This window comes from Leucoraja erinacea, chromosome 3 (genome assembly GCF_028641065.1).
Source record: "Leucoraja erinacea ecotype New England chromosome 3, Leri_hhj_1, whole genome shotgun sequence".
Taxonomy (NCBI): domain Eukaryota; kingdom Metazoa; phylum Chordata; class Chondrichthyes; order Rajiformes; family Rajidae; genus Leucoraja; species Leucoraja erinaceus.
The window spans coordinates 37,283,393-37,306,013 of record NC_073379.1 but is presented as its reverse complement, the minus strand read 5'-3'; the positions used below and the strand labels follow the sequence as shown (position 1 = coordinate 37,306,013).

The 22,621-nt window shown below is 41.9% G+C and overlaps 1 protein-coding gene across 1 annotated transcript in view; it reads left to right on the top strand.

Annotated features, from left to right (window-relative positions):
- The window catches only part of hsdl2 (hydroxysteroid dehydrogenase like 2), a 127,956-nt gene that overhangs the window by 3,310 nt on the left and 102,025 nt on the right, over positions 1-22,621 (top strand). The window contains exon 2 of the mRNA XM_055632435.1: positions 16,913-17,076. Within this exon, the coding sequence (XP_055488410.1) occupies positions 16,913-17,076 (164 nt within the window). The remainder of the gene's footprint in view (positions 1-16,912; positions 17,077-22,621) is intronic.

Here is a 22,621-nt window from a genome sequence, read left to right as displayed (position 1 = left end):
TGTCTGAGATTGACACCTGGCTTCCACAGAGTAGAGATCAATCTGCCAGACCGCAACCACCATCTTTGTCAGCTGGTTTGGTGACGAGGCTAGGATTGGTACTAAGTAAGTGGAATATGCAGAGTTGGAATGAAAGTTGCCCACCTCAAGAACCAATATTTGGCTCTTTGGGTATAGGCCAACTTCTGCCAGAGCCACACTATCACTTTCCAGCTGTCTTATTTTCCTGTAGGAAAGAATAAGCAACTTATTCTTTCACATGGTAGACAAAAGTGCTGGAGAAACTTAGCGGGTGCAGCAGCATCTATGGAGCGAAGGAAATAGGCTGAAGAAAGGTTCAGTCTGAAGATGGGTTTCGGCCAGAAACATTGCCTATTTCCTTTGCTCGATAGATGCTGCTGCACCCGCTGAGTTTCTCCAGCACTTTTGTCTACCTTCGATATTCCAGCATCTGCAGTTCCTTCTTAAACACTTATTCTTTCACATACCTAGGAACTCTCCTTTTATTCTTTTGTGGTTTACTGTCACAAATAAAGGTCAGTTCCAGCCGCTGCTAATTCAATGGCATATCTTTGGAATGTGGGCTTCAACTAAGCTTGTTGGAAACCCACTTGGTCTGGGGTAAAACTGCAAACTCCACAAAATACTTGCACTTGGGATCAAACCCAGGTTGCCAGAGCTGTGAGGGTGCAGCGTCAATTGCTGAGTTAACTTGGTTGTATATTTGATGACTTATGGCCCTGTCCCACGATGCAAGTTCATTCAAGAGCTCTCCCAAGTTTAAAAAAAAATCTAACTCCTGATAAGCACGGAGAATGAACGGAGTGGGTATGTCGGAGCTTGAGGACGTCTCTTAGTGGCTCGTAATGCTAACGGCAGGTACTCGGGAAGACTCGCTAACGGCGGGAAGACTCGTGAAGATTTTTCAACATGGTGAAAAATGTCCACGAGAGCCCCGAGTACCGACAAGTGGCCATTACCGTAAATCTCCGAGTTCGAATCAGGGGAAACTGGAGAGAACTTTGAATGAACTCGTACAGTGGGACAGGGGTTTCAGTGGCTGGAAAGTGCTGCCAGTGGCTGTGGTGGAGGCAAATACAACAGTGGTGTTTAAGAGTCTTTTGGATAGGCACAATAATATGCAGGAAATGGAGGGATATGGATCATGTGCAGGTAGATAAGATTAGTTTATCTTGGTATCGTGTTCAGGACAGACATTATGGGCCTGTGCCAGGTTTGTACTGTTCTATGTTGGTGATGGAGTCATCTTAAGTCCTGAAGTATGAAATGACTGTCCTGTCTTCTGATCTGTGCTACAAACATGCAGCTGCTGAGTGAGTATGAGGTTGGGCTTGGTTGTTACCAGCATTTTAATAAAGGAAAATGAAAGGCAAAATATTATTTAAATTGAGAAATGTTGATATAGAAAGCAACCCAGTTGTTGTTGTACACCAGTCACTAAAAGCATGCAAGCAATCAATGTAGAAAGTGGTACAGTGCCAATAGACAATAGGTGCAGGAGTAGGCCATTTGGCCCTTCGAGCCAGCACCGCCATCAATGTGATCATGGGTGATCATCCCCAATCAGTACCCTGCCTTCCCATATCCCCTGACTCCACTACCTTTAAGAGCCCTATCTAGCACTCCCTTGAAAGTATCCAGAGAACCGGCCTCACCCACCCTCTCAGGCAGAGAATTCCACAGACTCGTAACTCTTACCCCTTATTCTTAAACTGTGGTCCCTGGTTCTAGACTCCCCCAACATCGGGAACATGTTTCCTGCCTCTAGAGTGTCCAAACCCTTAATAATCTTATATGTTTCAATAAGATCCCCTCTCATCCTTCTAAACTCCAGAGTATACAAGCCCAGCCGCTCCAATCTCTCAGCATATGACAGTCCCGCCATCCCGGGAATTAACCTTGTAAACCTACGCTGCATTTTAATAAATGTTGGTTTCACCATGTAGAAATTACAGCAATGTTTATACATAGTCCCCCCATTTCATGGCACCATAATGTTTGGGACACAGCAATGACATGTAAATGAAAGTAATTATGTTTAGTATTTTATTGCATATCTTTTGCATGCAATGACTGCTTGAAGTCTGCGATTCGTGGACATCGCCAGTTGCTGAGTGTCTTCTCTGGTGATGCTTTGCCAGGCCTGTATTGCAGCCATCTTTAGCTTATGCTTGTTTTGGTCCCATTCAGTTTTCTCTCCAGCATATAAAATACATGCTCAAATACATGCTCAGATCGGGTGATTGACTTGGCCACTCAAGAATTGACGATTTTTTAGCTTTGAAAAACTCCTTTGTTACTTTCAGCAGTATGTTTGGGATCATTGTCTTGCTGTAGAATTAACCGGCCAATGAGTTTTGTGGGATTTGTTTGAACTTGAGCGGATAGGATGTGTCTGTACACTTCAGAATTCGTTATGCTACTACCATCAGCAGTTGTATCATCAATGAAGATAGGTGAGCCAGTACCTTCAGCAGCCATACATGCCCAGGCCATAACACCCCCACCACTGTGTTTCACAGATGAGGTGGTATGCTTTGGATCTTGGGCAGTTTCTTCTCTCCTCCATACTTTGCTCTTGCCATCACTCTGATGCATGTTAATCTTCATCTCATCGGTCCACAAGACCTTTTTCCAGAACTGTGGTTGCTCTTTTAAGTACTTCTTGGCAAACTGTAACCTGGCCATCGTTTTTGCAGCTAACTAGTGGTTTGCATCTTGCAGTGTAGCCTCTGTATTTCTGTTTATGAAGTCTTCTGCAGACCGTGGTCATTGACAAATCCACACCTGACTCCTGAAGAGTGTTCCTGATCTGTTGGACAGTTGATTAGGGATTTTGCTTTATTATAAAGATCATTCTTCTGTCATCAGCTGTGGATGTCTTCCTTGGCCTGCCATTCCCTTCTTTGGCCCAGCTTTGGTCCTCATGTTGATAAACAGCACTAAAAGTTTCCAAAGGTGATGTAATGATGGAGGTTATATTAGATGCTGACAGCTCTCTTATACTTGCATTAAGAAGGCATTTAAACACACCTGAGCAATTACAAACACCTCTGAAGTCATGTGTCCCAAACATTATGGTGCCCTGAAATGGATGGGGGGGGGGGGGGGGGGACAATGGATAAGCACTGCTGTAATTTCTACATGGTGAAACCAAAATGTATAAAAATACCCTTTGATTAAATCTGACAATGTGCTCTTTAACCACAAGTGATTTTTTTCTATAACAAATCTCACATTATGGAGTACAGAGGCAAATAGATAAATGATGGGTCTTTGTCCCATGATTATGGAGGACACTGTATGTTGACCTTTATTGGATGAAATGTTGAACTGACTCAAGCATGTCATTCAACAATTATATGTCTCTGGCGAGACAATGCTAAGGTGTGTCTTTATCACTTGAGAAAGTATATACTGATATAGCAGCAGAACCTCACCTGAATAACTTGTGATGTGGGACTGTTGTGTATGGAAAGACTGGGTCAATTTGGCCTGTACGCAAAAGAGTTTTGAAGAATGGAGGTGGGGGATCTCGTTGCAATATACAAAATTCTGACAATAGATTGGATGTGGTGGCGGGGGGGGGGGGGGAGGGAGGGAGGGTTACCTTGACTAGGATGTCCAGAATAAGATGGCACTAACTCGGGTTAGGACTAAGAGGAGGAGTAATTTCTTCACTGGGAGGGTGGTGGACACATTTGCTATCAAGGGCCACGAAATTAACAAATGATTCTAGGTTAAGAGCTTTAACATGGATAGAATAGAGAAACTAGAGTTGATCCCTTGGAACAGAAAGAAGTGAAAATCGAATAGCCACAGACAGTGAAAATCTGCTGGAAATACGTGGCAGACCAGGCATCATGTGTGGAAAGAGAAATATTTAATGTTTCAGGTCCGAGAACATTGGTCAGAGTAGGAGAAAAATGATACAAATTAGGTTTTAACTGGAGAATGGGAGGGGGGATGGATGGGTAGAATAAAGGAAATGTAATGCGAGTGAAGTAAAGTGTTTAATTGTCATATGCACAGGAACAGAACAATGACATTTTTATTTGCTGTAGCTTTATAGACAATTTAATGCAACAACACAACAAATACATACACGATAATCCATAAAATTGTCTATAACTTGCCTGTTTTACGAGGTTATCAGTCCATGATAGTGCAAGCAACATATACAGTGCAATATTTTAAAAGCCCACTGCAGTTTGTTTTAATGAGGTAGGGTTGTGCATTGTGATTCCAGAGTTTGATGGTTGAGGAGAAGAAGCTGTGCTTGAACCAATAGGTAACAGTTCATAATCATATTGCCATGATCATATTGAATGGCGGTGCAGGCTCGAAGGGCCGAATGGCCTACTCCTGCACCTAATTTCTATGTTTCTATGTTTCTATAAGTTCTAGGAGCAGAATCAGGCCATTTGGCCCATCAGGTCTTCTCCGCCATTTATTCATGGCTGATCTACCTTTCCCTCTCAACCCCTACTCCTGCTTTCTACCCATACCCTCTGGCACGAGTACTAATCAAGAAACTGTCAAAATATCCGCCTTAAAAACAACTGCCTTAAAATATTAATTACCTTGCCCTCCACGCCCATATGTGGCAATGAGTTTCACAGATTCACCGCCCTCTGACTAAAGAAATTCCTTCTCATCTCCTTTCTAAAGGTACGTCCTTTTATTCTGAGAAAATTGCTTTTGGTCCTAGACTCTCCCACTAGGGGAAACATCTCCACATTCATTCTATCCAAGCCTTTCACTATTCGTTAAGTTTCAATGAGGTCCCCCCCTCATCATTCTAAACTCCAGCGAGTACAGGCCTAGAGCCTTCAAACGCTCATCATATGTTAACCCAATAATTCCTTGGATCATTCTCGTAAACCTCCTCTGGGCCCTCTCCAGCACATTTCTTCCTCAGATATGGGGCCCAAAACTGTTCACAATACTCCAAAAGCAGTCTGACCAGTGCCTTATAAAGCCTCAACATGACATCCCTGTATTTGTATTCTAACCATCTAAAAATAAATGCTAGCATTGCGTTTGCCTTCCTTACTACTGATTTGACTTACAAATTAACTTTTTCGGGTATCCTGCACAAGCACTCCTAAGTCCCCTTGCACCTCTGATTTCTGAATTCTCTCCCTATATTCTACACCTTTAATCCTACAAACAAAATGCATGACACAACATTTTGCAACGCTGTGTTCCATCTGCCACTTCTCGGCCCAATCTCTCCTAGGCCTTCTGCAGAGTCCCTGCTTTCTCTGCACCACTTGCCCCTTCACCTATCTCCATATCATCTGCAAACTTGGCCACAAAGCCTTCAATTTCCTCATCCCTATCATTGATGTACACTGTGAAGAGTAGCGGCCCCAGCACCAACCCCTGTGGAACACTGCTAGTCACTGGCAGCCGACCTGAAAAAGCCCCCTATATTGCCACTCTTTGCCCTCTGCCATCCAGCCAACCTGCTATCCATGCTAGTAGCTGCCCTCGAATACCAGGTGTCGTCTTCTTCTTAAGCAGCCTCGTGTGTGGCACTTTATCATACTCCTTCTGAAAATCCAGGTAACCATATCCACTGACTCCTTTGTCTGTCCTGGTATTTACCTCCTTAAAGAACTCCGAACAGGTTCCTCAGGCAAGACCTCCCTTCTATAAAACCATGGATGAGAGCAAATGCTTCATTTAACAGTAAGAGATGCAACTACAATCAGATTGTGTTTCTTTGCCTCGGCAATCTATTGTTAATTACAAGCCAGTGGGACATGCCCAGCAGGCTATACAATACTAATCGAAAAAACATGTCAAATTGCTTACAGGCAGAGGTGTCCAATTCTGATAAAGACTGAAAGAAAGAGCGAGTACCTGAAGTCAGGGAATTCAATGTCGAGTCCAAAGGCTGCAGAATGTCCAGATGAAAGATGGGGTAAAATTCCTTTAGATTGCATCGTGCTTGTTGTAATAGTGTAGTTGGTTAGAGACAGAAAAATCAGAATGAGAGTGGGATGGTGAAATGAAGTAGCTGGCAACCAGAGCAGTTGCTTCTGTGGACTGAAAGCAGGTCTCCACAGAGTGAACATCAGTATCTGTTTGGTTTCTTCAGTATCAGTGTGGAAGAGGCCATGCTGCAAAGTTTGAATGTAGTGTAGATGGGATGTCCTCAAGAATTCAGAGTACCTGTGATAAAGGGGAAAGCAAGTGTTGAAGATGAAGATAGAGGTATTTAGGTATAGACAATAGACTGAGAAACTATCCTCATTGGATTCTGTGGGTTTGTAGAAGAAAATATTTGGTTTGCATATATACTAAACAAAATCCATTGTTTTCATGGCCAAATTCTGCCACAAAACATGTATATACCCATGAATCATTGGCATAATGCAGCTTGATGACTGAAGTTGGGATAACAGTGTCAAATGGGTCCACTCTACAGGATATTTAATGAGGCAAAGTGATGCTCTATTGAGCGTTGAGCTATTAAAGATGCTTGAGAATCTCAACACATCTGTCCTGAGTTTAGATGTTATGGAACAATTAGTTTCATGCCTTCATTAAAGATTGTGTGCCATCATTAAAGAGTACCAGAATCATGGCTTTTTGAGTGTGTGGATTTTAAATTCTCCTTCACTTCATGAACTCATTCTATTTCATTGTGACTTGCCACGCAATTAACTGTCTGACTGCAGCAGACTAACTGAAACGTCACCAATCCATGTTCTCCAGAGATGCTGCCTGACCCAAGTACTTTTTACTTGTTTTGTAAACCAGCGTCTATAGTTCCTTGTGCCTACATTTGACTGCAGCGGTGTTGGGTGAAGACTTCCTTTTAGCATATTTTGAGAATGAACACAATAAAACAAAATAGCAGCTCTGTTTGAGGTTATATACACCATATACTGTTTTTTTTTTAAATTGTTAACACTCTGTGGTGTAAAGTATATGGTCCCCATTTTACTGTTCACCATTTCACTTGAAGGACAGAAAGTGTGAAGTTCAGTTTTCAGATCAGTCGAGCTGATAAAATTGGCTCACTGGCTTTTAAACAGATTCAATGGTCAGTGGAGCAAAATTTATTGCGATCATTATTCTGCTTCATGTAATAATCCTCCAAACAACAGTGTTGTAGTTCTAACTATTTCCTTACTTTGCTTCCAACCTTCAAAGACTGTTTTTGATAAGGCAGTAAGGTAGGTAATGTTTAACCTGTTTCAATTAACATAAGAACTAATGCAAATAATTATTTAACTAAGATCACTTGTACAGCCTCCCTCCCAGGTTGGTGGGGTTTAGGCTGTGTCATGCGTTTATAGTCATCACATGATGTGGTGTACGCTGTTGTAATGCTGACAGATGAGCTCAGCATGAAAAACAACTTTTGTTTCACTACCAAGGAGGGTAGATGAAATGTTTATTGAATGTTTAAGTCTTGCTTGTTGCAATTAATTGACAGTTGGATGAAAAGGTTTTAATTTCACTTCAATTTTAAGTATACACCAAACATTCTGAGGCGGTCTTGAGTTTCATACATTGTTGTGGACTTTGGCCTACTTTGTCATTCCTGATTTTTAAAGGGAGTGTTCATGAGCTTTGTGCGCTAATTAGCATAATGATTTAATCCTTCCTTGTGTATGAAATGGAACTTTATTGAATTAACAGTGGAACAGTTTGCTTTAACCCCTGATCAAAATTGAAACATTTAAACTCTCAGTATATTACATTCGTCAATAAAATACTGTTTTTGCTCTCTCTCTATTGATATAGCATGTTCAACTGCAATACCTGAAAAGGGAGGCATCACCATTTATTTTTAGTGCTCAGCCCGGTCCTATAGGTGGAGACGCCCCTCAAAATAAAGGAAGGGATTCCACGCCTGTGGGCCACATGAGTGGCAAGGGCGGGGGATAAATTTGTGAAATTTGAGCAATATATGTAGACTGTATTGAATATTTTGTACAGCCTCTGAAAATGTCAGATGAATTTTTTGCACGGTTCATGTATTGCATATATTTATTACCTGAATAAAGTCTATTTTGAAATTTAAAAAAATAAAATAAAATGAACACCAATGAAATGATCTGATTGTGGTGTTGAATATAAGTTTTGGTCAGGATGTCCTGAGAACTATCTTGCTTTTTTTCTTCGAGATCTTGTGTTGTGGACGGCTAAATTCAATTATTGATAAATATATCTTTCACTGTAACATTTCTAAAAATGTTACAGCTGTATTTTGTAAAGTCAGAAGCAGGTTTTAAACTCATAAGCTATTCAGAGTAGGGGGTACTATCGATCAAGGAGTGGCTGGAGTTTGTACTGGAATATTTTACTTTCAAGTGTAAAACTTGCTTCTCCATAGTTGTTTGTTTGCTTAAACCCTTTTGCTATTTATTTACATTAGTGACCTTCTAGTGAAACATTGTTAAAGAAAATGGTTACTGTAGTTTAGTCACCGCACAAACAAAAATAAAACTGATTCTTTTTTGTTCTATTTAAAATTGCTTATCAGCTGCTGAAGAGATTCACGCTGAGTTTAAAATCCTGATAAGTGATCACAATTACCGGTGGAAATTGCAGACTGCTGCACTTCTGTTTGATGTTCTTTGCATCTGCAGAGACGATGCAAACGGATCATCAGATTTGCTTTAGATTGGGTTTTTATGCAGACCATTTATTACATATAACTTAAAGAATTCTTATCCTTATTTTCAAACTTCATTTTTTTCTCAGTAACCTGATGTGTACAAATCTCAGTTTCCCTCTGTAAAGAGCTGCACCTCTCCATCCCTCTCCTGTAAGATGCTCGTTAAAGATTTCCTCCTTTATCAAGATTTTGATCACCTTCAACAAGTCCAGATGTGGCTCGTCAGATTTTATTGCATAATATCTATTTATTACTAAAATACTCTTGTTTGCTTGTATGTCTGCATGTCCGTGATTTGTCTGTGAGTGTGACCCTGAAATACGGCAAAACGGTACACGATAGCGCTACAATTTTCACCCACCTTACTCACCATTGTCCTGTGGTGTGCTGTATTAAGTTTCGTTCAGATTGATGGTATATTTTACAAGTTATTGACATTTTAAACTTAAAAAAAATTAAAACAGCACCACCACTTGCCGTCTTTACTTGACTGGCATCACAAAGGCCACCTAACAGGTCCTCAGCAGTAGTTGCGGCCTTTGCACAATTTCAGACCGCCATCTATTCTTTCTTCCTCACAACAGCTCCACGGGTAAGTTTCCTTCCATTTTACTGCTGCCCCGGGCCTGCTGGGAAGGAGAGGAGCAGCACCGGGCGTGCGGGGAGGGAGAGCGCAGGGAGGGAGAGGGGCGGGATCCGGGACAAGGAGTTGTAGCCGGATAGAGGTCTGGGGGCAGAGAGAGGCCGCCCGCGCTAGCAACCCGCCCGCGGGGAGGGAGAACATGGGGAGGGTGAGGAGCGGCACCCGACAGCCTCGGCCTCTCCCTCCCCTGGCTCCGCGCTCCGCGCCCCCCCCCCCCCCCCCCCCCCCCCCCCAATAGTCCCCGCCTCAAGTACAACTGCATCACGGACCTGGTGGAGAAAACGGGGCCGGCGATGCTTTACAAGGAGATCCTGGGGAGTTAAGGAAGGAGTGTGGGGGATTGATGGAGAGGAGGGGGTAGGGAGGGAGAGGAGGGGGGAGAGGCAGGGTGGAGATAGATGGAGAGGGCAGTGGGGGAGGTGAAGAGGTAGGGTGGGGGGGTTGGGGTAGGAGGGAGATCAGGAGTGAGGGAGCAGGGGGACAGAGGGAGAGGGGGGTGTAGGGAGGGGACAGGGGTTACAGACAATACGAAGACATTAGGTGCAGGAGTAGGCCATTCGGCCCTTCGAGCCAGCACCACCATTCAAAGTGATCATGGCTGATCATCCCCAATCATTACCCCGTTCCTGCCTTCTCCCCATATCCCCTGACTCTGCTATCTTTAAGAGCCCCATCTCGCTCTCTCTTGAAAGTATCCAGAAAACCGACCTCCACCTGAGGCAGAGAATTCCACAGACTCACAACTCACTGTGAGGAAAAAGTGTTTCCTCCTCTCCGTTCTAAATGGCTTACCCCTTATTCTTAAACTGTAATCCCAGGTTCTGGACTCTCCCAACATCGGGAACATGTTTCCTGCCTATAGCGTGTCCAAACCCTTAATAATCTTATATGTTTCAATAAGATCTCTTTTCATCCTTCTAAACTCCAGAGTATACAAGCCCAGCAGCTCCATTCTCTCAGCATATGACAGGCCCGCCATCTCGGAGATTAACCTTGTAAACCTACGTTGCACTCTCTCAATAGCTAGAATGTCCTTCCTCAAATTAGGGGACCAAAACTACACACAATACTCCAGGTGTGGTCTCACATGGGCCCTATACAATCGCAGAAGGACCTCCTATACTCAACTCCTCGTGTTATAAAGGCCAACATGCCATTCATTTTCTTCACTGCCTGCTGTACCTGCATGCTTAATTGGAGGGACAGAGGGAGGGAGTGACTGAGGGTAGGGAAAAAGAGAGGGAGGGAGAGGTGAGGGAGGGTTTGATGGAGGGGAGTTTTAAGAGAGGGGAAAGAAGAGGGAGGGTGAAGGGGAGGGGAGTTTTGCGGAATGAAGGGGAATTTAGAAGGATAGGGGTAGGAAGAGGAATGGTGAGGTATAGGGATGGAGAGGTAATGGAAATATTAAACGTAAAGTTATTAACTTTAACTTATTAAATTCTGCCGTCAGCCGAACATGCGCAGTTGGGGGCTCTGGTTCAGTGGTGGAATATTGCGTTGGGAGACCAGGCCTCCTGTGTGACAGTTGGGTCCCACTTGGTCTGGTATCTGATAAATGTCTTGGATTACAAATCACCAACAATACTTGTAGAGTACAAGACTTCCAAAAAAATGATGACTTGCTCTCCTTCATGACTTTGATACAGGACGCCCGCTTTCTCATCCAACCAACAGAGAGGCTTTGACTGGGAATCTTTTCAGGAAGCAGCTGGTCACTTAATCCGGTTGCAGGGTTTGTGGATTTAAGAGTTCTACACTGTATGGCAACTGGGAATACTGTAGGCGGTGGCTGTTTCTGGGTGGGGTTGACATTCACCATGCCACCCTCTGTCTGTTTTCTTCCCTGCATCCCCTTCTGTTGTTGAGTCCAGTCTTTGGAATCTTGTTTAGAGTACTCGGCTCTGTCCCTTGGCAACCCACAGACTGGTTTCTGGGCTCACTCACTGTATTGATCCTGGTTGCTCAAGTCAGTCATTGGACTGTGACCTCCAGCCTGATTGCAAAGCTGCGCTGTGTTCACAGGCCAGCCCAGTGTCTATGGGTCCAATCTTTGCAACTGGAGAACAGATCCAGGTCCTTGCGCAGAGAAACCAATAGAGTATAATAATGGTTGGCAGTGGTCTATCGATTTCATGTTGGAAGAGGCTACCATACTGGTTGGTGCAGGTCTATCATTTCAAAAGACAGAGTCCTGGTGGTACTGTAATATTGTCACCTTAACAGTGGAGAACAGTGATGGTAGGTCTGTTGTCCTTTTAATGAGCTTGCCTGAAGAATTGATACAGCTGCAATGTACTGGAAAGTTCTGGGAATTTTCATCCATGCTGCAGACTCTGCCCTAAAAAAGCAGGAACAGGGGTACTGATTCTGGATGATTCGCCATGATCATATTGAATGGTGGTGCTGGCTCGAAGGGCCGAATGGCCTCCTCCTGCACCAATTTTCTATGTTTCTATTCTTGTTGGGGGCATGTACGTGAACCTGAATGATGGACAGATGTTGCGGTACCATGATAGACACAAAATGCTGGATTATCTCAGGGCAACATCTCTGGAGAGAAGGAATGGGTGACGTTTCGGGTCGAGACTCTTCTTCAGGCATGCTGCCTGTCCCGCTACGTTACTCCAGCATTTTGTGTCTACCTTCAATTTAAACCAGCGTCTGCAGTTCTTTCCTGCACATATTGTAGTACCATGATTATCAGTACACAAGAAGAAAAGGAGTGAAAAGGGTTTATCCTCTGTGGGGAAGGTGTAATCAGCTAGCTTTATAAAGAATATTTCATTTGTTTTTGCTCCCCAATTGTCTGTAGTTTACTGACATTTTGTTTCCTACATTCAATACATTTTACTTGGTTATTATAACATAAAAGGAAACCATTTGGCACTTTTGAGTAATGACAGCTCTTACCGCACATCCTCTAAATACTTTGCTCTCACCCATTTTCCTGCAATTTGCGCAGTGAATGCAATTTCACCTACTTTGAGGACAGCAGTGTTTCAGGAATAGATAGAAACAAGGAAGTGCAGATGCTGGTTTACAAAAAAACCCGACAAAGTGCTGGAGTAACTCGGCAGGTTAAGAAAAGTCTTGACCCAAAACATCACCTATTCATGTTGAAGATGTAAAGAATCTGCAGTTCCTTATTTCTATCTATTCCTGACACCATCTGTTATCGAGTGGTACTTGTCATTGCCAGGCCAGAATAACACTGGTTCACAATCTGTTGGATGTTACTGCAAAGTTGACATTGCTGATTTATATCTTTCATAATATTCGAAGTGCTACAAAATACAAGTTGTTGATGACGCAACATTAAATGCAAACAGTTAATATTGTACAGGAGATAAAATTAAATATCAGGCAAAGGTCTGAATACACATTTGGCTTCCATAGTTCAGTATGGGTCTTGGTGCGGAGATTGAATCAGTATGTTCCTTTGAACAAATATCAAGATGTTTCTTTGCACATTACCCTCCCTCAATCTGGGACTATTGAAATTCCAGAATCCTTGTTCCTTCTTATCGAACTTGGGTTATGGCTCCTAACCTCCTGCTAACTATGTCTGGCTTTGAACCAATTTAAATTATTGTAATGAGATCACTTCTGTGACTCTTGAGGCACTCTGCCACATTCTGGGAATGCCACTGAGACATGACAAACTTCTGTTGAAAATGGAAGGAGTGTATATCTTTTGTAAGGAGTTCTACTTGTAATTCATTATCTTCTCTACCTTGTCCAATTAAGAAAATAAATTCTGATATGAGGGAGTAGGTGGTGGGTGGGGGGGTGGGGAGAAGTGTCTGGAGGCTGCTGCTGTAATCACTCGTACCAAGAAAGTAGACTGTACAAAGTGGCCAAGGTATGCTACTTTGTACAGTCTACTTTCTTGGTAAGATTGATTACTTCTTCAGATGTATTGTTGACAGCCACTACTGTAAGACTTGGATGTAGAACAGATGAAAACAAGTCAAGGAAGTCATAATGGTTAGAATCCTATGGGGAAATACTAGTTTTAAAGGACGTTAAGGCAGGTAAATAATGTAATACTTAATGAGCATATCTACACAGAAAGCTTTAGCAGGAATTGCCTTGCTTGAGTAATAATTCTGTGGAATCTGTTGATAAATGCTATATATTTTGAACATATGTAAACAACCAAAAGCATTCTACAGAAACTTATATCTGTGTGCTGGAAGTGCTAATCGTTTATTTTCCAGGGACTAAGTTGATTTTATTGATATAGGTTTATTATTGTCATGTGTACCAAGATACACTGAAAACTTTGTTTTATGCACTATCTAGGCAAAGCATTCCATACAAGAGAACATAAAGTTGTGCAAAAGGGAAAAGAAACAGAGTGAATATTTTAGTGCCCATCGTTAATGGAGAAAGTGCAAGGGCCACAATGAGGTAGATCTGGAGATCGTCTATTCTAGTGTCTGATAATAGTGATGAAGTAGCCTAGTTTAGTTTAGTTTGGAGAAACAGCACGGAAACAGGCCTTTCGGTCCACCGAGTCCGCGCCGATCAGCGATCCCTGTACACTAACACTATCCTATACACTAGGGTCAACTGACAATTTTTTTTTAACCTAAGCCACTTAACCTGTGTGTGAGGAAACCCAGAGAACCCGGACAAAACCTACGCAGTCATGGGGGAGAACATACAAACTCCGTACAGACAACACCAGTAGTCAGGATCGAACCTGGGTCTCTGGCAATGTAAGGCAGCAACTCTACTGCTGCGCCACTGTGCAGCCCACAAACAAAGTGCTGGATTAACTCGGCGGATCAGGCACAGGATCGAACCTGGGTCTCTGCCGCTGTGAGGCAGCTGCTTTACCGGCTGTGCCACTGTGCCGTCCTGTTCTTGAATCTGGTGGTAGGCTTTCAAGTTTTTTTTGTGTCTTCTGCATGACAGGAGAGTGGAGAAGAGAGAATGTGGTATTTTATTAGGATGGCTGCTTTCCCTAGGCTGGGTAAAGTATAGATGGAATCAGTTATGGAAAGGCTGGTTTGCATGTTGGACTGGGTTGCGTTCACAACTCTCTGCACTTCTTGCAGTTTTGGGCATAGTTGCCATACTAAGTTTTTTTTTTTTAAATTATTTTTATTAGAAGTACGGTAAATTACAGTACTACACAACACATATATCTTAATACATTTTTTTGTACCGCTTCATTTTTTTTTGAGCTTTAAGAAAAAGATAGAAGTAAGGAAAGTAAAGAAAGTACGCAAGAGTCGTGAAGTGCAAGAGTGTTGGGAAAAGAAAGCCCCTTAGAAAAGAAGTTAGAGAAGGAAGTAAAGTGAGAAAATAGACCTTAGAAAAGAAAGAAAAAGAAAATAGGAACAATCGCTCTATTATAACATTAAACTCCGCAGAAAGGGGACTACCAACCAAGTCTGTTTTTGTTGTTTTACCTCCCGTTACCAGGTCCTGATACCATTTATTTATTTATTTAAATTACTATTGCACCTCATACTTGTAATAGGTCCAGAAACATAGACCACGTCTTTTGGAATTGGTCTGCTTTACCTGCTAAGAGGAATCTCATCTCTTCCAGATGTAATGTTTCAAACATATTTGATATCCACATTTTTATTGTTGGTGTGGGGGCAGCATTTTTCCAGAATTTAAGTATAAGCTTTTTTTCCAATTATTCTCCCGTAATTAAATAAATTCTTCTGAAACACGTTTAGTTCAGGGTTACCTTCCGATATTCCAAAGATAATCCATTCTGGTTTTGGTACCAGTTTTATTTTGATTAATTTTGAAAAAAATATCAAATATTTCATACCAGAATTTTTGGATTTTTGTACAAAAAACAAAAGAGTGCGCTATGGTAGCTTCTTGACACAGGCATTTATCACAGATTGGTGAAACATTAGGGAAGATTTTATTTAATTTAGTTTTTGAATAATATAATCTATGTAATGTTTTAAATTGGATGAGCGTATGTCGTATGTTGATCGAACATTTATGCACCTGTAGTAAATGATTATCCCAGCCATACTAAGTTGTGACGCATCTGGATAGAATGCTTTCAATTATGCATGTGTAACTACTCCTAAAAGTTGTTGGAGACAGGCTGAATTTCCTTAGCCTTCTGAGGAAGTATCGGTGTTGGTGTGCTTTCTTGACTGTAGCATCAATGTGGTTGGATCAGGATAAATTATTGGTGAATTTTGCAATGAGGAACTTGAAGCTATTGATCGTCTACATTTCAGCACAATTGATACAGACTAGAACGTGGACTCCAGCACGCATCCTGAATTTTCATAAGATCATAAATGATAGGAGGAATTGGGCCCATTAAGTCTGCTCCACTATTCAATCATGGCTGATCTATCTCTCCTTCCTAACCCCAATCTCCTGTCTTCTCCCCATAGCCTCTGACACCTGTACTAATCTAGAAATTTGAAGACCAGCTACTTTGGTTTGCTGATATTGAGGGAGAGGTTGTCTTGACACCATGCTACTAAACTCTCTTGTCTGTCATGTATGTTTAAGAAATAACTGCAGATGCTAGAAAATCGAAGATAGACAAAAATGCTGGAGAAACTCAGCGGGTGAGGCAGCATCTATGGAGCGAAGGAAATAGGCAACGTTTCGGGTCGAAACCCTTCTTCAGACTGTGAGGGTGGGGGGGAGGGAGAGAGGCAGAGGGCTGAGGGAGAGCTGAGAAGGGGGAGGAGAAAGTAAGGAATACCTGAAATTAGAGAAGTCAATGTTCATACCGCTGGGGTGTAAACTGCCCAAGCGAAATATGAGGTGCTGCTCCTCCAATTTACGGTGGTCCTCACTCTGGTCATGGAGGAGGCCCAGGACAGAAAGGTTGGATTCGGAATGGGAGGGGGAGTTGAAGTGCTGAGCCACCGGGAGATCAGGTTGGTTTTGCAAACCGAGCGGAGGTGTTCGGCGAAGCGATCGCCAAGCCTACGCTTGGTCTCACCGATGTAGAGCAACTGACATCTAGAGCAGCGGATGCAATAGATGAGGTTGGAGGAGGTGCAGGTGAACCTCTGCCGCACCTGGAAAGACTGCTTGGGTCCTTGAATGGAGTCAAGGGGGGAGATAAAGCGACAAGTGTAGCATGTATGAACATTGACCTCTAATTTCAGGTAGTCGTTACTTTCTCCTCCCCTTCTCAGCTCTCCCTCAACCCTCTGGCTCCACCTCTTCCTTTCTTATTTTAACATGAACATCCACCACAGTGACATACACATTCCTCACTGTGATGGAAGGCAAAATAAAGTTCAAGTTTCGTCTTTCGTCTTGTCATTGTTTTAGATCTGGCCCACGATCGTGATGTCAATTCAAACTTGTCAATGGAGTTAGAGCAGCATTTGGCCACACAGTCACAAATTTATAGGAAGTATAGCAAGGGCTGAGAAAACAGCCTTGCAGGTGTTGAGAATTATTGTGGAACATGCTTTGTTGCCTATCTTCACTGATTGCGGACTATGGGTCAGGGAGTCAAGGTTTATTCAAAACAATTTAACCTTTGCATCAACTTTAACCAAAATTATATGCAATGTAATAATTTTGTTTCAAAATGCACAAGCAATTTCCAATGAGTTTCTTCTTTTATCTCCCACTAGGAAACTTGCAGGTCGCACACTTTTCATTACTGGTGCCAGTCGCGGCATTGGTAAAGCAATTGCCTTGAAGGCAGCTAAAGATGGTGCCAATATTGTGATTGCCGCTAAAACTGCAGAGGCACACCCCAAACTACCAGGCACAATATACACAGCGGCAGAGGAAAGTAAGTATGTGCATTACTTGGGTTTTAAAGGGAGAAAGGGAAAATTAAAGGAAGAAATAGAATATAGTTCAAATCACGCTTGAACGGTATATCTCATCAATGAGATGTTAGCTGGACTGATGTGCCAAATTCTGGGTACTGCAATTCAGTAAAACAATGTGATGGTCTTAAACTGTAAAGAACAGTTTCTTAGACGCAACTGCAGACGAGGGACATTATAAGGAGTAGTTGGATAATGCAGGATGACTTTTCTAGGAAGAGAGAGCTAATGTTGTACCACTGCTATCTGATGTAGGGAGTGGGTTGATGCTGAAGTTAAATGGGTTTATACCCAATTAAATATTCAGATGGGCATACATTTGAATGCAAAGAAGCTGAAAGCCTAACACAGAGTTAAATTATGGAGCAGAATGGCTAAGAAATCCATGAATGGTTTTTAAAAAAAAAAAATGTTCTGTCAAATTTGCTTGCTGAATATAGTCAGATATTCAGTGTAATCAAATCAAATTAGTAGTCTGTTTACACTAATATACTGCTTCACAGATGATTAATTGTATAAAATTTCATACGCGGGGCAACAGTTGGGGTTAGGTTAGAGATTCAGCGCGGAAACGACCTTCAACCCACCGAGTCCACACTGACCAGCGATCCCCACACTTTAACAATATCCTATGCACACATTGGGGACAATTTACATTTATACCAAGCCAATTAACCTACAAACCTGCTCATCTTTGGAGTGTGGGAGGAAACTGATGATCTTGGAGAAAACCCATGCAGGTCACGGGGAGACGTACAAACTCCGTATGACAGTACCCATAGTCGGGATCAAACCCGGCCCTCTGTTGCTGTAAGGCAGCAACTCAACAGCTGCGCCACCGTGCCGGATCTTGGTCAAGGATGCCAGCTTGAGAAATGGTGAGGAAGAGGTGCCAATGATGGATTAGTTAAAATCAAGAGTTCAGGATTGCAGGATTTGGAGATATTAAGAAGATTGAACATGTGAAGGATATTGGTGAATTAGGTACAAAGTGGTGGGGCATTGGAAGTGTTGGCAAATGAGGATGGGAGTTTTGAAATAAAGCTATTGTCCAAATTTGGTCTAACATTTAGAGATAAATCATTGATTCAAAATGAAGCATATGGAAAATAACTGATTATGAATACAACTGATTAGTTTAATAAAAGCTTAGAATGAAAATGTGTAGGAAGGAACTGCAGAAGCTGGTTTAAACCAAAGATAGACACAAAATGCTGGAGTAAGTCAGTGGGACAGGCAGCATCTCTGGATAGAAGGAATGGGTGATGTTTCGGATTGAGACCCTTTAGACTGATGAAAATGTTGTTCAAGTTATTCAGCTCATCCGAATGAATATTTATTTTTAAATCTTCAATGACGGACCATAAATTACTTCCAATGCTGTGAAACGATCACACCATACATTAAAAAACACTGTATATATGTTCACTGCATGTCACCTGTCTGAAAACCAATTCACACTTTGCTTCTTGTTATCTTCAGGCAATTGAAGTAATCTTTCTGTTACACCTGCATTGTCAGAATTGCCCAACCAATTTAGTTGCAGCTTGCTTGTGTCCAAATCCCACCAAGCAATTTTTTATTTTTTTTTTTCTTTTTTTTCCTTGAAGCAGTTCATTTTCTTGACCTTAGAGAATCAACAGGCGACTCCTGACTACTCAAGGGAAATTAGAAGGGTCTCAACCCAATACGTCACCCATTCCTTCTATCCAGAAAGGCTCTCTGTCGGATGAGTTACTCCAGCATTTTGTGTCAATCTTCGGTGTAAACCAGCATCTGCAGTTCCTTCCTTCAATTTTAATATCACAGCTATTTTATATTAAAGTCAGTGCTTTTTTTTTGTGATGGAGCACGTCAGTATGGTATAATGGCACCTTCAAAAAGATATGTCATTATTTTGTTTTCTGGCCAACTGATACGTACAGTCCATTCAGGAAGTATTCAGATCCCTTCACTTTTTCCACATTTTGTTACATTACAGCCTTATTCTAAAATGGATTAAATTATTTTTTTTTTTATCATCACACAATACCTCATAATAAAAAAGTGAAAACAGGTGTTTGGAAATGTTTGCAAAGTAAATAAAATGAAATAACTGAAATATCACATTTACATAAGTATTCAGACCCTTTACTCAGTACTTTGTTGAGGCACCTTTGGCAGCGATTACAGCCTCAAGACTTCTTGGGCATGACGCTATCAGCTTGGCACACCTGTATTTGGGTAATTTCTCCCATTCTTCTCTGCAGATCCTCTCAAGCTCTGTCAGGTTGGATGGGGAGCGTCGATGCACAGCTATTTTCAGGTCCCTCCAGAGATGTTTGATCGTGTTCAAGTCCGGGCTCTGGCTGGGCCACTCAAGGACCTTCACAGACTTGTCACAAAGCCACTCCTGCGTTGTCTTGGCTGTGTGCTTAGGGTCGTCGTCCTGTTGGTAGGTGAACCTCCGCCCCAGTCTGAGGTCCAGAATGCTCTGGAGTAGGTTTTCATTAAGGATCTCTCTGTACTTTGCTTTGTTCATCTTTCCCTCGATCCTGACTAGTCTCCCAGTTCCTGCCACTGAAAAACATCCCCACAGCATGATGCTGCCACCACCATGCTTCAGCATAGGTATGGTATTGGTCAAGTGATGAGCAGTGCCTGGTTTCCTTCAGATGTGACGCTTGGCATTCAGGCCAAGGAGTTCAATATTGGTTTCATCAGACCAGGGAAAACAACCCTTTTGGAAAACTCCAAGCGGGCTGTCATGTGCCTTTTACTGAGGAGTGGTTTCCATCCGGCCACTCTACCATAAAGGCCTGATTGGTGGAGTGATGCAGATATAGTTGTCCTTTCCGAAGGGTTCTTCCATCTCTGGATGAACTCTGGAGCTCTGTCAGAGTGACCATCGGGTTCTTGGTCACCTCCCTGACCAAGGCCCTTCTCCCACGATTGCTCAGTTTGGCCGGGCGACCAGCTCTATGAAGGGTCCTGGTGGTTCCAAAGTTCTTCCATTTAAGAATGACGGAGGCCACTGTCCTCTTCGTGATCTGCAATGCTGCAGACATTGTTTTATATCCTTCCCCAGATCTGTGTCTTGACACAATCCTGTCTCGGAGATCTACGGACAATTCCTTAGTCTTCGTGGCTTGGTTTGTGCTTTGACATGCACTGTCAACCGTGGGACCTTATATATGCAGGTGTGTGCCTTTCCAAATCATGTACAATCAATTTAATTTACCACTGGTGGACTCCAAACATGTTGTAGAAACAACTCGAGGGTAATCAATGGAAACAGGATGAACCTAAGCTCAATTTTGAGTGTCATGGCAAAGGGTCTGAACACTCATATAAATGTGATATTTCAGTTATTTATTTTTAATTACTTTGCAAAAATTTCTCAACACCTGTTTTTGTTTCTTCAATCTGGGGTATTGTGTGTAGATTGAAGATAAAAAAAGAAAGAATTTAATCCATTTTAAAACAAGGCTGTAACGTAACAAAATGTGGAAAAAGTGAAGGGGTCTGAATACTTTCTGAATGCAGTTTATTTATTTATTGTGTGTGCCGGAACTTTTAATGTCAACAAGTAAAGCACTGATTAATGTATTTGTCCCTCAATCAAGTGCAATTCCATGAGGAATTGCCAGATTGCAAGAGGTAACTAGTGTATGGAGCCATTTGGATGAAGTGTCCCAGCCCAAAATGTTGACTATCCATTTTCCTCTATTGATGCTCCCTGACATGTAGAGTTCATCTGGCAGCTTCCTTTGGTTTTGCTACAGACTTGAGCATCTGCATTCTCTTTCTTGTAGCACCTTGTTCCTTACTTTGCCTTCACCACTTTATCTGCAGTGTTGTTACCTTTGAGGATCCTTCGACTTGTACTCCATGGTTCCTCTCATCTTCAATATTCCCCAAGGTTTTACTATTCATTCTGTAATGTGTCAATTCTTAGTATTTGCATTCTGAGATGTTCTGGAATGCAAAATTCAATTGTGTTATTCCAGGTGGCGACTGGGAGAGAAAAGAAGGTGGAATTGTGTGCCACTGAATGGATGCTTTTGTCAAGCGACTTCCCCTTTGTAAAAGCCATGTGTTCATCACTTCGGTCATAGTGGTTGAGTTATCCTGCAGGTTGAATTGGATGTGAACAATAATAAGTACATGGTAATTGATACATATTTATTCCAAAGTCATACAGAAATATAGAGCAGTTAACAATGTACTTTGAATGATTTGATGATCAAATCCTACCTTCTGTAAAAGGCCTCGCAATTAAATTCTATTCAAAACTGAATAGGCACAAACTGCCTGCATGCCCAAATTCCTTGTTTGGTTTTGTAACTCCTCTGGTACATTCCATAAAACCATTATGGAAAATAATATTTTACATGTACTTCCCTTAATATCTCCACCTGTTGAAAACCAACAGACTCACTTTGACTTGCACTTTGCATAATTCAGTATAACCACATCTCAGAAGGATGGGGAATGAAGGAATGTTTCGAAACTTCCAGCATCATGTTGCTACTGCTACAGAAATGTATAAAAGGATGCTTGTGACATTTCATTGTTATATTAATGGAGAAACTAATCAAGCCCATGAAGAAGAAAAGTAGATCATGCTTGAGCATAATGTTCTGTAATTTTTGCACAATAATATATGCACATTTAAAATAAAAACCATTCTTTGGGGAATAAGTGTGAATAGTTTATTGTCACCTTGGTCTCACCATTACATGGTCTGTCTGACCATTTCTCGATCTCTCTGCCTCCATCTCAAGGGGTAAGTTAGCACCAAATTCTCACTTAAAGTCCACATCTATCCACAGCTTTTTCAACTATACTTTCATTCGCTCTACCTTATGTAAGCACATAATTCCATTCTCATGTTCCTTGTCGCTGTTGATGAATCTTTCCACAAAGACAGCTCAGATATATTTTCCTCTGTCATGTGTAGGAAGGAACTGCAGATGGTGGTTTAAACTGAAGGTAGATACAAAAAGCTGGAGTTACTCAGTGATCAAACAGCACCTCTGGTGAAAAGGAATATGTGATGTTTCGGATCTCTGGTGAAAAGGAATATGTGATGTTTTGACCCAAAACGTCACATATTCCTTTTCTCCAGAGATGCTGTCTGACCCGCTGAGTTACTCCAGCTTTTTGAGTCTAGCTTGACAGAGCCCTGTAAGGGGTCTCATCTATTTCTCACATCTCTGCTCTTACCCACTTCCCGATAGAGCAATTATGGAGTTTCAAACATCCACCCCACAAGCCTCCATGTTTAACAAATTATACTTTGCAATGTCCATTGTTTTCGTCAAGATTCTACCAACATACACATCTTTTTCTCAAACAGTTTTTTTCCAGTGTGGCAGCAATTTGTTCAATCTAGTGCATTTTGTTTGCTGGTCTCCTGTGCATTGAAAAACAAACAAATGGTGATTGGGTGACTGCTTTGTCCCTCTTTCTGTAGGAATAGTCCTTGAGCTTCCAGATACCTGCCAATTTAATTAATCGTTT